At 26.8% G+C, this 14,569-nt stretch overlaps 4 protein-coding genes across 4 annotated transcripts; 3 read left to right on the top strand and 1 right to left on the bottom strand. All coding sequences in view use genetic code 6, as the record gives it.

The window, feature by feature from the left end:
- Positions 1-576: 576 nt before the first annotated feature.
- On the top strand, positions 577-4,717 carry TTHERM_00441750 (hypothetical protein; the record flags this gene model as incomplete). Its single annotated transcript, XM_001033090.1, has 4 exons — positions 577-1,062; positions 1,131-2,422; positions 2,511-4,582; positions 4,647-4,717. 4 exons carry the CDS (start codon positions 577-579, stop codon positions 4,715-4,717), a joined length of 3,921 nt encoding a protein of 1,306 aa, XP_001033090.1.
- Positions 4,718-5,732: 1,015 nt separating this feature from the next.
- Positions 5,733-8,951, top strand: TTHERM_00441760 (Pre-mRNA-splicing factor ATP-dependent RNA helicase; the record flags this gene model as incomplete). Its single annotated transcript, XM_001033091.2, has 1 exon — positions 5,733-8,951. The coding sequence occupies one exon, from the start codon at positions 5,733-5,735 to the stop codon at positions 8,949-8,951; it is 3,219 nt and encodes a 1,072-aa protein (XP_001033091.2).
- Positions 8,952-9,273: 322 nt separating this feature from the next.
- On the top strand, positions 9,274-11,662 carry TTHERM_000441764 (RNA helicase, putative; the record flags this gene model as incomplete). Its single annotated transcript, XM_012797995.1, has 3 exons — positions 9,274-9,691; positions 9,775-10,233; positions 10,317-11,662. 3 exons carry the CDS (start codon positions 9,274-9,276, stop codon positions 11,660-11,662), a joined length of 2,223 nt encoding a protein of 740 aa, XP_012653449.1.
- A 1,044-nt stretch (positions 11,663-12,706) lies between these two features.
- TTHERM_000441769 (hypothetical protein) lies at positions 12,707-13,033 on the bottom strand (the record flags this gene model as incomplete). Its single annotated transcript, XM_012797996.1, has 1 exon — positions 12,707-13,033. One exon carries the CDS (start codon positions 13,031-13,033, stop codon positions 12,707-12,709), a length of 327 nt encoding a protein of 108 aa, XP_012653450.1.
- Positions 13,034-14,569: the final 1,536 nt, after the last annotated feature.

Below are 14,569 nucleotides of genomic sequence, written 5' to 3' on the forward strand. Positions count from 1 at the left end.
AAGAAAAGAGTTAAAAAAAAATTAAATTTGATAATTGGGGTGATATATATGAATTTTATATATATTTGCATATATTTAAGGGGAAGGATAGATTGAAAGAGAGAGAAAAAAGATTAGAAATAGCATTATTTTAATAATATGATATGACCAATTAAGGATTTATTTCAAAACTTAAAGTAAAAGTAAGAAATTGTTATGGGTTAGGAATTTATAATAATAATAATAATAATAATGAAGACAACTAATTATCATTCATTTTGAGAATAATAATAAATAATTAGAAACATTCCAATTAGCTCTAATATATATTTAATATACAGAATCAGCTTTATCTTATTGCAATATATTACTATATACTAAGTCCACAGTAATTTTTTGAATGTTGTTTAGCTTCTTATAAAACCAAATACTATTCTATTTTTTCCATTAATATAGCATTTAATTTTTTAATTTTAGTCAAGCATGTTAACTCATGCCATTCATTTTCAATCATTTCTCTATTCATGAGAAACAGTTTCACTCTCATAACGCGAAACATCGGAGCATGTTGGATGAAAATTATAAAAATTTAAGATTATGGAGTTAAAAAAATTCCACTAACGTTTTGTTTATAAATTCAAAATAGGAATAGAGGAAGTAAAAGAAAAAAAAAACCAAAGCTAAAAAGCCGCATTTAAAAGACACATTACAATTTTCAAATCACAATAAAGCCAGCCATTTCTAGTTTAAAGCGAATATATTCTAGTTTTATTAAAAATACTAAATCGCCATAAGTAATCTGCAGAAGAAGAAGCAAAAATCCAAAACTTTTTGTTTTTTTTGAAGATAAGATTCAGAGGTGGATCAGCTCAATTACAAAAGATAATAATTTATTTTTACAAAGCATAGATCAAGATGTATACTAATCCAAAAACGAATAGCGTCATGATAAATAAAAATGATATAGACACAAAGATTGCTTTTTAAAATAGTGATGCGTTTCATGGGGAAAGTAACAATTTAGCAAGATTATCAAAACCATCATAATAAGCTGCTTTAAAAAACAACGATACTTAATTAATCGTAAATAAAACAATATTACAAAATATATACAATTATTTTCACAGAATCTTCAATATTTAAAACAATAGGTGAAAAATGGAAACTAAGCTTCAGTAGGTGGGAGTATTTTGCCCAGCTGCCCTTAAACAAACGCCACTTTAAACATGAATAAATATTTCTTAAACAAAGATGAGGTGATAATTAGTATAGAAGGGTTTAGATTTTAGCCTTAATCCTTGTATGTCCACTGCGGTACTAAGTTAATATGGTAGGTAAAGCAAAACAAACCGTAGTACAATTCTCTTTATGATTCTACAGGTCCTCGCTTTTTTATTGTTAGCATTCCTTAGTTAGAAGAGGAAAGTCCACCAATCCATGAGAACGAATCATTTAGTTATGTAATTGATTAATTAGGAAGTTTTGATATGATTTGCCCAAATTACACAAGGATGAAAGGTTCTTTGATAGTGGTTGACAAATCTACTACAATTAATGACCTCACAAAAGATTAATAACCTAAATATTTCATGGAGCATGTTGATGAATACAAATACGCATCTTAAAATTTAAGTAGCAGTCTTTAATAACAACTCTATTAGCTAAATTCATCTAATATAATTCCTTAAACATAAGTATTTTAGCAACAACCATAGGAAAATTCCTAATATTTAATAAGTTCAACGCTTGAGAGTAGTGGTAAAAACTATTAAAACTCCAATCCAATAGCTGCATATTATAGTGATACTTGCGCCCCTCAGATAAATTTGAATACTTACAACTCATAACTATCAAATAGTTTAGTTTTTAGTAACTAGCTCTCTCATAATAACCTTTAAAAAAATTAACTTTATTACTAAATGTCAAACTCAGCTGTTTTATCAACTAAGGAACAAAGGTAAGATTAAAGTAGCACTGAATATGCAAGAAAAAATTACAATGAAAAGATTTCATTAGCAAAAAGTGCTTCATTCAAATCTCTTCAACCTGTTTTAGAAAACAATGATAAATTGTCATAGGAAAGCTTTAAATAGCTACAAAATACGAAGTAAGAAAAAATTTTAACAAAAATAATAGATTCTAATAAATCAGAAACAGCAGAATCTGAAAAAATCACTAAGTAATTTTTGCAGGAGCTACAAAATGAATAGAATAGTAGACCCAACAAGAAGAAAAATGCTCACTACTTACAACTATATAAGGATGATTTCCAAGAAGATGCTGAAGAAGATGAAGATGATTTAGAATTCAGCGAATTAAACAAAATGAAAAAATTAGAATCAGAGAGTAAAAAAAAATCAAACCTTGTTGAATTTTCAGAATCTAAAAGAGACACCCCTAAATAACAAGTCTAAAAGCCACAATCAAATGATAATGAGTAAAGGTAATATTTAAATATATTTTTTTATTAAATAAATGATTACTTTTTTTTTCGCTTCTAGCTTATATTTTTGTTTTAAATTCTAAATTAGTCCCAAAAAAAATAATGAAGAAGGGAAGTTGAAAAAAAACTCAAACATTGCATATTAGCAAATTTAGAATTTGGAAAAAATTACTAAGGATATTTAAGAACCAAATGCAGCTAAAAAAGAAAAAGATAACTCTTGCTTACTAGAGTAGTAATTGCTTTCAACTCCGAAAAGAAAAAGTCTATAAAAAAGAGAAATTGATAACCCTAAGAAAAAAAGTATTAAAATAACAAGCAATAGTAACAGTTGCAATACCAGCTACTCTTCATAAAAAGTTAGCTCATAATAATAGATTTAATCAATTAGGGAAGATTCTAAAGAATTAAAATAATCTAATTCATAAGGCTCTTAGAAAAAAATAAAATTATAAACAGAAAACTAAATTACAAATTTAGACACCTTATCTGAAAAACATTTTGATGATACTTAAAACAAGTAAATATAGCAAAGTTGTTTAAGTTCAAGCACTATAGCTACTAATGCAACTGTACTAGCCATTGAAGATAAAGAATAAGCAAGATATTAAACATAATAAGTTACTAAGACCTAGAGTTTACCTTAGTTTTTATCATAAAATGTATAAATTAAAAAACTAAAAAAAATAAATACAAATAGCCAAGTAATTAAAAAGAATGAACTTAATCCATACAGAAAATAAGACAGATAAGAAGATATGAATGGCTATAATAGTGATTATGAGTGCTAAAATGAAGAGGAAGAAGATGAAGAAAATGGTAATGAAGAAGGAGATATAGTAAATGATCAAAATAATAAAAAGAATCAAACGTTAAATTAGGCATCTAACCCTGCTAGTAGCTTATATTTCAAGGGTCATAGCTTTTAATATTTTAGAAATCATCAGTCTAACTAATACGCTAAATTGAGAATACCCCATGAAAATGATGAGTACGATGATGATGAAGAAGATGAATATGACTGCAATACTATTATATCAGAAGAAGATGCAAGTGTATATGCTTCGAAGGAAAACTCACTTGTCTATCGTAGAAATAATAGTTCATCTAATTTACATTCCTCTGGTAGTCAACAAATTGGTTCAAATATTAACCCAAATAACAGTTTTACTGCTTCCTAAACTTTAAATAAAAGATTTACAAAAAGAATCAGAAGAAATTACAGGAAAAAACCTAAAATTGGTGTTTTATCTGAGAATTATTTAAAATCACCTGCTTAATCTATTCTAACTACAGCAGAGAGCTCTAAATATTCAGATACTACAAAGTAGCTATCTTAAAAAGGAGATTTCGATTTAGAAGGAAACGATATACATGAGAGAGGTAGTTTACTTTTCTAACATAAATATTCCCAAAAGCGTCGTGCTTCAACTGATTAAACTATTTAGGAGAGTAGGTATCATAATAATAATGATGATTCTGATACGCGCTCTATCAAGAGCTTGAAAAACGAGCGTAACATTGCAAATAATAATAATAATGCAATTAACAGTAGCTCTAATAATAGTAATAATGCATGTGGAAGTACTTATGTTTGCTAAAATTAATCTTGCAATTACTAGATGAATAGTTAGAACTAATATTAATAGGAATGCTGTCATGAAAGCGATAACGAAGGTGAATGTGTTGATCTATTTGATAAATATAACTGCAACAAGTTTATCAAAGTAAATAATACTTGTTGTAGTCACTTAAACAGTGCAAATATTTTTGATTTCTTGAAATAATAATCGAAGTTATAATTCTTGTATTTCACTGAAAACTTTTGCAAGCAGGAAAATTAGAAAAAAATACACAAACATAAAAAAGAAGGCAATAACAATAGTGCATCATCCAGCTAATCTGCTGGTTCTCTGGAAGGTCTCTAAGAGAACCGCGATGAAAGCAAGTCTGTTTCATCTCAAAACACAAATAATTTGACACATATAAGTAATCCATGCCAAGAATAAACAAATCAAAAAATAATCCAAAATTATAAAATAAATACACCTTTGTTAAATAACGAAATCGTTAGTGTAGCTAAATAATTACCTCTGACAGAAGATAAAAATGAAGAAATTTAAGAACAAATTTCTTTTATAAAGAATTTCTTAGAACAAAGTAAAATTTGACTGATATATTTATTTATTTTTTTATCAATTATTTTATTTTTAAAATTTTATAGGATACGAGATAGAAAGCTGGTTATTAGAAGCAGGAGGGGCAGATGATTTAGGAGAAATAGAAGACTATTGAGCGCATGAAAATTGAGAAAAACTGATGAAAAGAAAATTATAACACTAAAATACATAAATTATATTAAATAAATAAATTTAAACAAAGATTTCAATAACTATAATTAATTCTCAATAAGTCTTATTCTCTTATTTCAACTTATATTATAAATCGAAACATATTTAATGCTTTTTTTTGATTCCATTTATTTCTATACAGTTCAGAATCTAAAATAAAATACTATAAAAAGTAAGTCATACTATCTATTAAATTAGTTAATTAATGCTGAGTCAAAGTTATGCATCAAGAAGTATTTTTTTTTTTTACTTTATTTTTATAAATTAGGAAATTAAATTAGATTATTTTTTCATTTGTTTTCAATAAATCTAGGCCAAAGCATATAAAGAAAGAAAGAAATAAATAAAATAAAGCAGAATATATTTTGACAGACTTAATTCTTTGAAAATCAAAGTTTATATAAAATTAAAACTAAAAATAAAATAATTAAAAGTCTAATTTATTATAGAAAGTTACATTAAAATAAATACAATCAGCTACTCTTATATAAAAATCCACTGATTAATATAAATAAAAAATAGATGAATGGATAAAAACATTTTAAAATTTAATCATACAAAAAATTTTCTTTTTCTTTTTTATTTGTTTTTCATTGCACTTAATTTATGTTTTTCAATATGTAGATTAAATCTTTTTTAAAAAAATATTTATTGAATAATATTTTTAATTTAGGAATTATAAAATGCTCTAAAGTCATTTCTTCTTTTAAATATTTTTAATTCTATAAAATTGTTTTTAATTTCTTTATATAATATACATTTTAATAATATTTTAAATTATGTTTGTGTTAGACACTCAGATGAAAGATGTTATAAAAATATAAACTTTAAATTAGTAAAAAGTTTTTGATTTTTAATGTAATTATATTTGTTAGATATTATTTTAATTAATATTCAATCAACTGTTTACTATAAAAATAGTCTGACTCTTTCATTCCAATTAACTTAAAAGCTCAAAAATGCAGTATAATATTGAAGATTTCATTAATGATAGCTTACATAAAATATTAGGGATTTCTGATAGGAATATAGTCATGTATATAAAAGGAGTGACACAGTCAAGCAAATCAAAAGATTAGCTTATTGATGGTCTCAAAGAGATGGAAATCTATCCTACAGATTCAAAGTCAAAAGTATTTATTGATGAATTGTATATGAAATATGTTTAGGGAACAAGTGAAACGACTTCTTAAAGAAGTAGCTACGTTTAAGAAGAAATAAGGAAGGCAGCTTAAGTTCAAAAAAATAGTAATTATTAAATTATAGAGGAAGATCCACTCTCAATTACAGATAATGCATAAAAAAAAATAAAAACAAATGATGGAAACCCAGCTGCTAATAATTTAACTGATAAAGAGAAAGCTGAGCTAGCAAAAAAAAAAGATATAGAAGAGCGCAATGAAATAGATAAGAAAATAAAAGAAAAGGATATGAAAAAAAAGTAAGCTTTGAGTGGAGGAGCTTAGCTAGGAATGAATTTGACTGCTGAAGAAAAAGCTGAGCTCATTCCACTTTTACAAAAAGAAGCTAGATAAAACTATGTCAAAGGCAGATTAGATAAATAAGTTGAATTATTAAAGAGAATGATTGAATATGATGAATTTCTAATTAAAAATCATAAAGTTACAGACGAAGAAATCAAGAGTTATGAAGAAAAAAAGAAAATTTTAGAAGCTGTATAAAGTACAGACTTAACATAAAAAGAAGCAGATATATATGAAATGCCTTAGCTTTTTGAAGATGATGAAGGAAAATATGATAGGAGAAAAGCTGCTAATGCTCAAACTTAAAAATATAAAGATGTTCCTTATGAACCTAGTGAGCATGAAAAATGGGAGAGGGAATAGACTTAACGAAACTAAGTAAAATTTGGAACTAACACTTTAACAAAGCAGTAATAAGAAGAACAAAACTATAAAATATTAATGGAAAATGAAATTTAATTTATCAAGAGTGATATAATTAAAGAGCAATTGCTTAAATAAAAACAAATGCTTGATAGTATGAAGAGTAAAAAAAAATCTAAAAAGAGTTCTAAGAAAGACAAGAAAAAATCTAAGAAGAAAAGCAAAGATTCTTCAGATTCATCTGAAGACTCAGAAGGGTCATCTAGTGGTGATGAGACACAGGACGATAATATTTACATCAAGAATGATTAATAACCTTAAAACTAATAAGAGTTACTTTAATTAAGTGAAAGGGAGAAAATGAAGAGAGTTCGCCAATCACTACCTATTTATAAATATAGAGAAGAACTTCTTACTTTGATAAGAGATAATAGAGTTATTGTCATGGTTGGTGAGACTGGTTCAGGTAAAACGACACAAGTACCTTAGTATTTGCACGAAGTTGGATACACAAGCACAGGTAGAATAGGTTGTACTCAGCCTAGAAGAGTAGCAGCTATGAGTGTAGCAGCTCGTGTTTCAGAAGAAATGGGAACAAAATTAGGTCATGAAGTTGGTTACTCTATTCGTTTTGAAGACTGTACAAGCGATAAAACTGTTATTAAATATATGACAGATGGTATGCTACTTCGTGAACTGATGATGGAGCCTGATTTGGCATCTTACTCTGTTATGATTGTTGATGAAGCACATGAACGTACTCTTCACACAGATATTTTGTTGTCTATTATTAAAGATCTTTCTCGTGCTAGAGATGATTTAAAAGTTATTATTTCATCAGCTACTATTGATGCTTAAAGATTTTCTGAATATTTTGATAACTGTCCAATTATTAAAATTCCAGGAAGGCGTTTTTAGGTTGATATTTACTATACCAAGGCACCCGAATCTGATTATATTTAAGCTGCTGTTCTGACTGTTCTTTAAATTCATGTCACACAGCCGAAAGGAGATATATTGGTTTTTCTAACTGGTTAAGAAGAAATAGAAGCTGCAGAAGAGATGCTAACTGCAAGAACTCGTGGTCTAGGAAATAAGATAGGAGAGCTTTTAATATGCCCTATTTACTCTTCTTTACCTTCTGATATGCAAGCAAAAATTTTTGAACCTACTCCTGCTGGAGCAAGAAAAGTTGTACTTTCAACAAATATAGCAGAAACATCTATCACTATTGATAATATTATATACGTTATAGATACTGGATTTGCTAAATAAACTTCTTATAACCCCCGTACAGGAATGGAGAGTTTGATAGTCACTCCTATTTCCAAAGCATCTGCAGATTAAAGAGCAGGACGTGCTGGTAGAGTAGCACCAGGTAAATGCTTTCGTATGTATACCAAGTGGAGTTTCTTAAATGAACTTGATTAAAATACAATACCAGAAATTTAACGTACTAATCTTGGTTCTGTTGTGTTAATGTTAAAAAGTATGGGTATAAATAATTTAGTTAATTTCGATTTTATGGACTCTCCTCCTCCTGAAATGATTGTCAAATCTCTTGAATAATTATATGCATTGGGAGCAATAAATGATGAGGGTGATCTTACAAAGCTGGGCAGGAGAATGGCTGAGTTTCCTTTAGATCCTTTCTTGAGTAAAATGTTAGTTTAATCTGAGCATTATAAATGTGTGGATCAGATTATTACTATTTGTGCTATGCTTTCAGTAGGAAATACCATATTTTACAGACCAAATGATAAAGAGAAAAAAATACATGCAGACAATTCGAGAAAAGCATTCTTCCGTCCAGGTGGTGACCATCTAGCCCTCCTAAATGTTTACAACACATGGGCTGATAATGGATTTTCATAAAATTGGTGCTTTGAAAATTTTATTTAAATAAGATCAATGAGACGTGCAAGAGATGTTAGAGAATAATTAATATTATTATGTGAGCGTGTTGAAATAGATGTTAAAGACCCAAGTTTAAGTATATTTGAAGATGAAATGAATACAAATATTTGCAAATGTATTTGTAGTGGGTTCTTTTATAATGCAGCTAAAACAAATTTAAACGGAACATACAAGACGTTAAAAAATGGGCATTCAATAACCATCCACCCAAGCTCCTTGATGTTTGATATCAAGCCTGAATGGATTGTTTACAATGAATTAGTTTTCACTTCAAAAGAATATGTTCGTAATGTAATTGAAGTAAAAGGAGAATGGTTAATTGAAATAGCTCCTCACCTTTATAAAGAAAAAGATTTACTTGGTGATAAACGTAAAATGCCTAAAAACACAGGCACTTCTGATAGTAGAAATTGAAAATAAAATAAATATTTTAAAATGTTTTTATGTTATTTTATAAATTAATCAATTAAAATAATTTCTAAAAAAAGAATTTAAAATAAGTAAGTAATTTTTATGATTTACAAACCATTTATTTTATGCTGATTTATTTATTTATTATCTATTTTGTTAAATTAATATTGTAATTCTAAATAGTAAACTCAGGTTTTAATTTTATTATTAATATTTTGTGATTTTTTTTATATTCATTTATTCACTCTCCTTTAATATCCTTTTGATACAATATTTGTTTAAAATAATTGAAAGAATAGTTTGACAAATATCTCTTTTGTCAAAAATGAAAATATTCAATAATACTCATAAATTTATAATATTGGTTATATTTTTTTGCATTTTATAGCATTTTATTGTTTAAGGAATACGCGATAAGTAAGTTAAACTTAATAAAAATGAATTTTCTCATCTTTAAAATATTGTGAATGAATTGCCTCCTGAAGAAACCAATCATGATAATAAGGAATCTAGGTTTTTGTAAGCTGATCAAATCAGAATTTAATTTGATATTAGCTTTATACAAGCATCTACTTCGTTTGCCACCTCTTTAATAAGCTAATTAACAAATCTTTTCGAAACTGTTTCACTGTTTTATTAAAACTTGATCTCTGTAAAAGTACCTATATCGGGATCTATTCAAATACCATCAACAATGACAAATTGCAATAATTATATTTTTTCAGCTACTCAAAAGGTCTAAAGTAAATCATTTTTGTAAAGTTTTAAATTTGTAAACTTATCTTAAAAAATACATATAAATTGTTTAAATTTTAAATCAAAATAGGCTATAAAAACACAGATCTGTTAATATTTGTCGATTATCAATTAAATTCTACTTTTATAGATGATTTTTCTGCTGTAAGCTACATTTGTGATACAGATTCTACAAACAGAGTTATAATTTCTTATTTAAGTCTTACTTTCAAAAGTATTTCTGAAAGTTTGTCAGATTATTAATTTAGCTAACTCTAGAAATAAGTAATTCATGAAATCATGCACTCTCTTGCTATGAATTCATAGTTAATCAATTATTTTAGAGATTCAACAAATAACTTATACGATGCACATGTAATTAATATTACAAACTAAACACTTTCATATCCAAACACTTTAAATTGGGCCTAAAAATATTATAATTGCTCATCTTTGACTTAAATACCAATTGAAATTGACTCTTTAGGAAACATTCACTGGAATAGGGTTATCCTTTTAGATGATATTATGTCAGGACTTTATATATATGGTATTTAGGTTATTTTGGTTTAAAAAGAAATATTAAAATTTTTAATAATATTTTTAAAAATCTTATTCTTAATTAAAATATAGGAGAAGGTTTATGGAGTGGAATCAATAATGCAATACTATAAGATAGTGGATGGTATAATGTTAACCCTTTATAGTATGATTCTTAAATCAAATGGGGACAAAATAAATAATGTTAATTTGTCTAGTAGGGTTGCATAGGTACAGGGTATTTTTAAGAGTTTTGTAATACACTAAACAATTATGGGTTAACATTTTCATAAAATGCTATGGGTATATGCCAACAGTTTTATCAGACTAATAGCTAATAATATAATAAAGCGCCATCAAATTATTTATAATGCTTATTTATGTAACCAGTTTAAAATTAGAATTGCTTAGACCCTGGCAATTAGAATCTTTTTTCAAATTAATATCTTGTTTCGAATTTTAGCTATTCGTTTGGCTACTAAAGTAGAGCATTCGAATCATCTCTTACACCTTTTACTTTAAAATCAGTTACTTCTTTTGCTTGCTATAATGCTGTCTGTCTATAAAACAGTTCTCTAATTTATATTACCATAGGTTCTTATTCGTTTTATTGTGATACTGCCTCCTAAAATATTAGCTAATAAACTCCTTTTGATATGCAAGGAAGCTTAGTCTGCCCATCAAATATTGCAGATTTCTGCTAATCTCCTGGTCCGTGTCAAAGCTTTTGTGCCTCTGCAGGTTATTGTTTAAATAAAAAATGTACTTGTATTGCAGGGTATAATGGGGAAGGATGTTAATGTATTCAAGGATACAATTACTATGAAGGTTAATGCCGTTAATGCAATTAAACCTGTAAGACTTGTAGCGCCATTGATTCTTCTTAATGCTAAACTTGCATAGATGGCTACTATCTTTTAAATGGTTAGTGCTTGTAATGTGGTCCACTGTGTCTCACATGCTCTGCATCAGCTCCTAGCTAATGTACTTCCTGCGAACAAGGTTTTTTTTTAGAATCCACCACTAATACATGTCAAAGATGCAGCTCAAATTGTGTTAATTGCACGAGCCTATCTAACTGTACTGCTTGTTAAGATGGATATGGCTTGAGTTCAACAAATTAGTGCACCATAATTTGTATGTATAATTGCTAAAAATGCTACTAAGATGCATTTACTTGTTAACAATGCTATCAAAATAAAGTATTTAATTCAACTTCTGGAGTCTGTGAATGTCCTTCTGCATAATATGAAGATCAATTTGGAAATTGCTAAAATTGTAAAATTAATTGCTTGAAATGTTCTTCAATAAGAAATTGCTTTGAATGCGAGGATGGCTACAAGCTGTTACCTTATTCTCAAACTTGCACTGATAATAATTTTTCATATTTTTTAAGTTTTTTATTTTTAAATATAATATTATTTATCATTTTTGTATGACTGACCATTTATAGATTTAAAAAAATATTTGAAATAAATCCATTTGATTTTAAAATAATTTTATAAAAGATAAATTCGATAATTTTGAATCAAATAAATGAGAAATTAAATAAATATTTAAGCATTCCATATTAGTTATATTTACAATTCTATGAAAAAATAAATAGGAGCAAATTTAGATATCTCTAAAAATACATACAAGAAAATATTAATTAGTTAAGTAAAAGTAGACTATTGACCTATTGACACTATAAATCATAAAACTAAATTAAATTAAAACCAATATATCTAAAATTTAATGAGTGTTTCTTAAAGCGTGTTTAAATTTTATGCCTAAACTTCACCTGGTTTAGAGAAAATTTTAATTTAGGAACTCTAGAGCCTGGGGATAAAGTCAAAAATGAGAGATGACATCTCTCATGTAATGTTTTAAGGCAATTATGAAATGATTTTTAGGGTTCTACATGAATCTAGAACGATCGAATCATTAAAAATATAAGTAGGCAATGAAATAAAGGCAAGAAGCGAAGATGAATTAGAAAAGAATATTTAAAAGCTACCTTGGGCTGCATTCTTACCAATTGAGGATTTATACAAATACAACTAACCATCTATTCTTACTAAGAGTTATAGATCAAATCTCTTCCATGAAAATCTAATTAAAACTATAGTTGAGAAGCAAATAAATTTGTTAATGGTCAGAAAGGAGTACAAGAAATTAAATCAAATATCAGGATAGTAAATAAGCAATAGGTCATTAAATAAATCAATAAATTAATAAAAGAAGCTCATAGAAGATAAAAAGAGTATCATCATTTAAAACAGAGAGTTATAAAAATAATCTAGTGAAAATAGCTAACTTTCCAACATTCCTTCATTACCTGATATAAATGTTTATTTGGTTAAAGACAGAGCAACTATTTTAATGAAGCTACATTTAGATAGTTTGCATAAACACGGTCTCAAAGAAAAGGTAGGATGGGCTCCAATCAAGGAAGGAATAGTAGCTGGTTCATTGTTATAAATGAATTACAAGTAGAAATTTCAAAATTAGTTAAAAGTATGGGATCCCTTTTGTGGTTCTGGATCTATTGTATTAGAATTATTAAGTATGATGTTCCAATAAAAGATTAGAAACAAGTTTGATTTCTTTTTCTTAAAAAATTTCCCATATGAATAATACCAAAGCTACTTAGAAAATGACTCTCCTTAAACCAACCAGTAACTACAAAGTGATTCTTAAGATCTTAATTAAAGCAGTGAATAGCAAGACAATTAGCATAAAGAAAATAAAGAAAGTAAAGGATAGTTTTTAGGATAAGGAATCTAAAATATTTCAATCATCGCAAGTGATATATCAAACCAAGCCATTTAGTATTCATTAGAAAATTTTCAACAAAGTTAATTAGAAGATATAATCACTAATTTTATAAATTAACATTAAAATACTGGTGATAATTTAGATAAATCAGTGAGAGATTTTAGTCAAGACTAAGATTAGGTATCAGAATAAGATTAAATCATTGATTCCACACAATATCTAAATAAAAAACAAGAGCTATATAATGATGAAAAACTCAATCAAATTGCACCATTTTATATTAAAGAATAATTCTGTTAAGACAGAGTAAAATTTATCAGAAGTGATTTTGAGGCTTTAAGTAAATTGATAAACTTAAGAGGCTATACTATTATTACTAATTTACCTTATGGTTTGCGTTCGTCTGAACACATTAGTGATAAAGAATTAGTAAGCTCATTTAAAAGATTTGCCAAAGTAATTCGCAAGAATCTTAATAAATTATAAGATGTTTATGTTTACACTACAGTACATGAGAGATATCATAAAGATCACTTCATCAACATATCAAGGATGGTTTGGAGCATAAAACAAAAATATTCATTAGGTGGATTGCAGATTGGGTTATTCGAGTTGAATAAGGAAGCTTCGCTAACTTCTGAAAATTACTAAGTTTTAGATGAGTAAAAGTTAGAAGAAGAAGAAAAGAGATTAGCAATAGTACAATCAAAATTAAATAAATCTTCCTAAGATGATGAAATAAGCAAGCAACTTAGATAAATAATCGGAGATAGATCTTAGTTAGCTTTGATGACACCATCAGAAATTAAAGAACATAATATATAAAAAGAATATAAAGAAAATAAACAAAACCTTTAAAAAGCTTCAACTATTTTACCTGATATTAAAAAGTCACTTGATAAAAAAGCTCATACTCCTAGACAAATCAAAAGTATCCTTAACCGTAAGAAAGAAGAATTTGCAAAGGCTCTAAGATTAAGAGGCCTCATGCAAAAGAGCAAGTTCATTGAGAATTTAAATGAAAAGGAAATTTAAAAAAGAATAGAGAGCAAGCGCAATCGTGTAAATACAAGTTTCATTAAAAGCGTGTTGTAGTCAGCAGATGTTGAAGATAAAGAGGAGGCTCTTCAGTAAATTTAAGAAAAACTTGATATTGTTGCTGAAAAAAAGATAGAAAAAAAACAAATTAAAAAAAGTAAATAAGAAGGCAAGTATAAAATTCCTAGGTGGTACTGAAGATAAAAAAATTAATTGTATTTCATATTTTAATTTATTTTTAAAAATAAAATTACTTATATATCTATTTGTTAATCATTAAATGCTATTATTTGAATATCTAACTAGTATTTATCTCGAAACGAATAATTCATTTAAAATCTAATTTTATTACATTATTTCTTCTATAACTTTTTCATTAGAACTATTTTACTTGCTACTAATATTTTAATCAAAATAATAATGTAAAAAATGTAATTAAATTATAAAAAAGATCCTTGCTTTTGATATTTCTTCCAGTAAATAATATGTTAATTATAATCTAAAATCCTTTTATCAAAATAAATTCATAACTACTACAACTAGTATAA

This window comes from Tetrahymena thermophila (genome assembly GCF_000189635.1).
Source record: "Tetrahymena thermophila SB210 genomic scaffold scf_8254609, whole genome shotgun sequence".
In the NCBI taxonomy this organism is placed as follows: Eukaryota; Ciliophora; class Oligohymenophorea; order Hymenostomatida; family Tetrahymenidae; genus Tetrahymena; species Tetrahymena thermophila.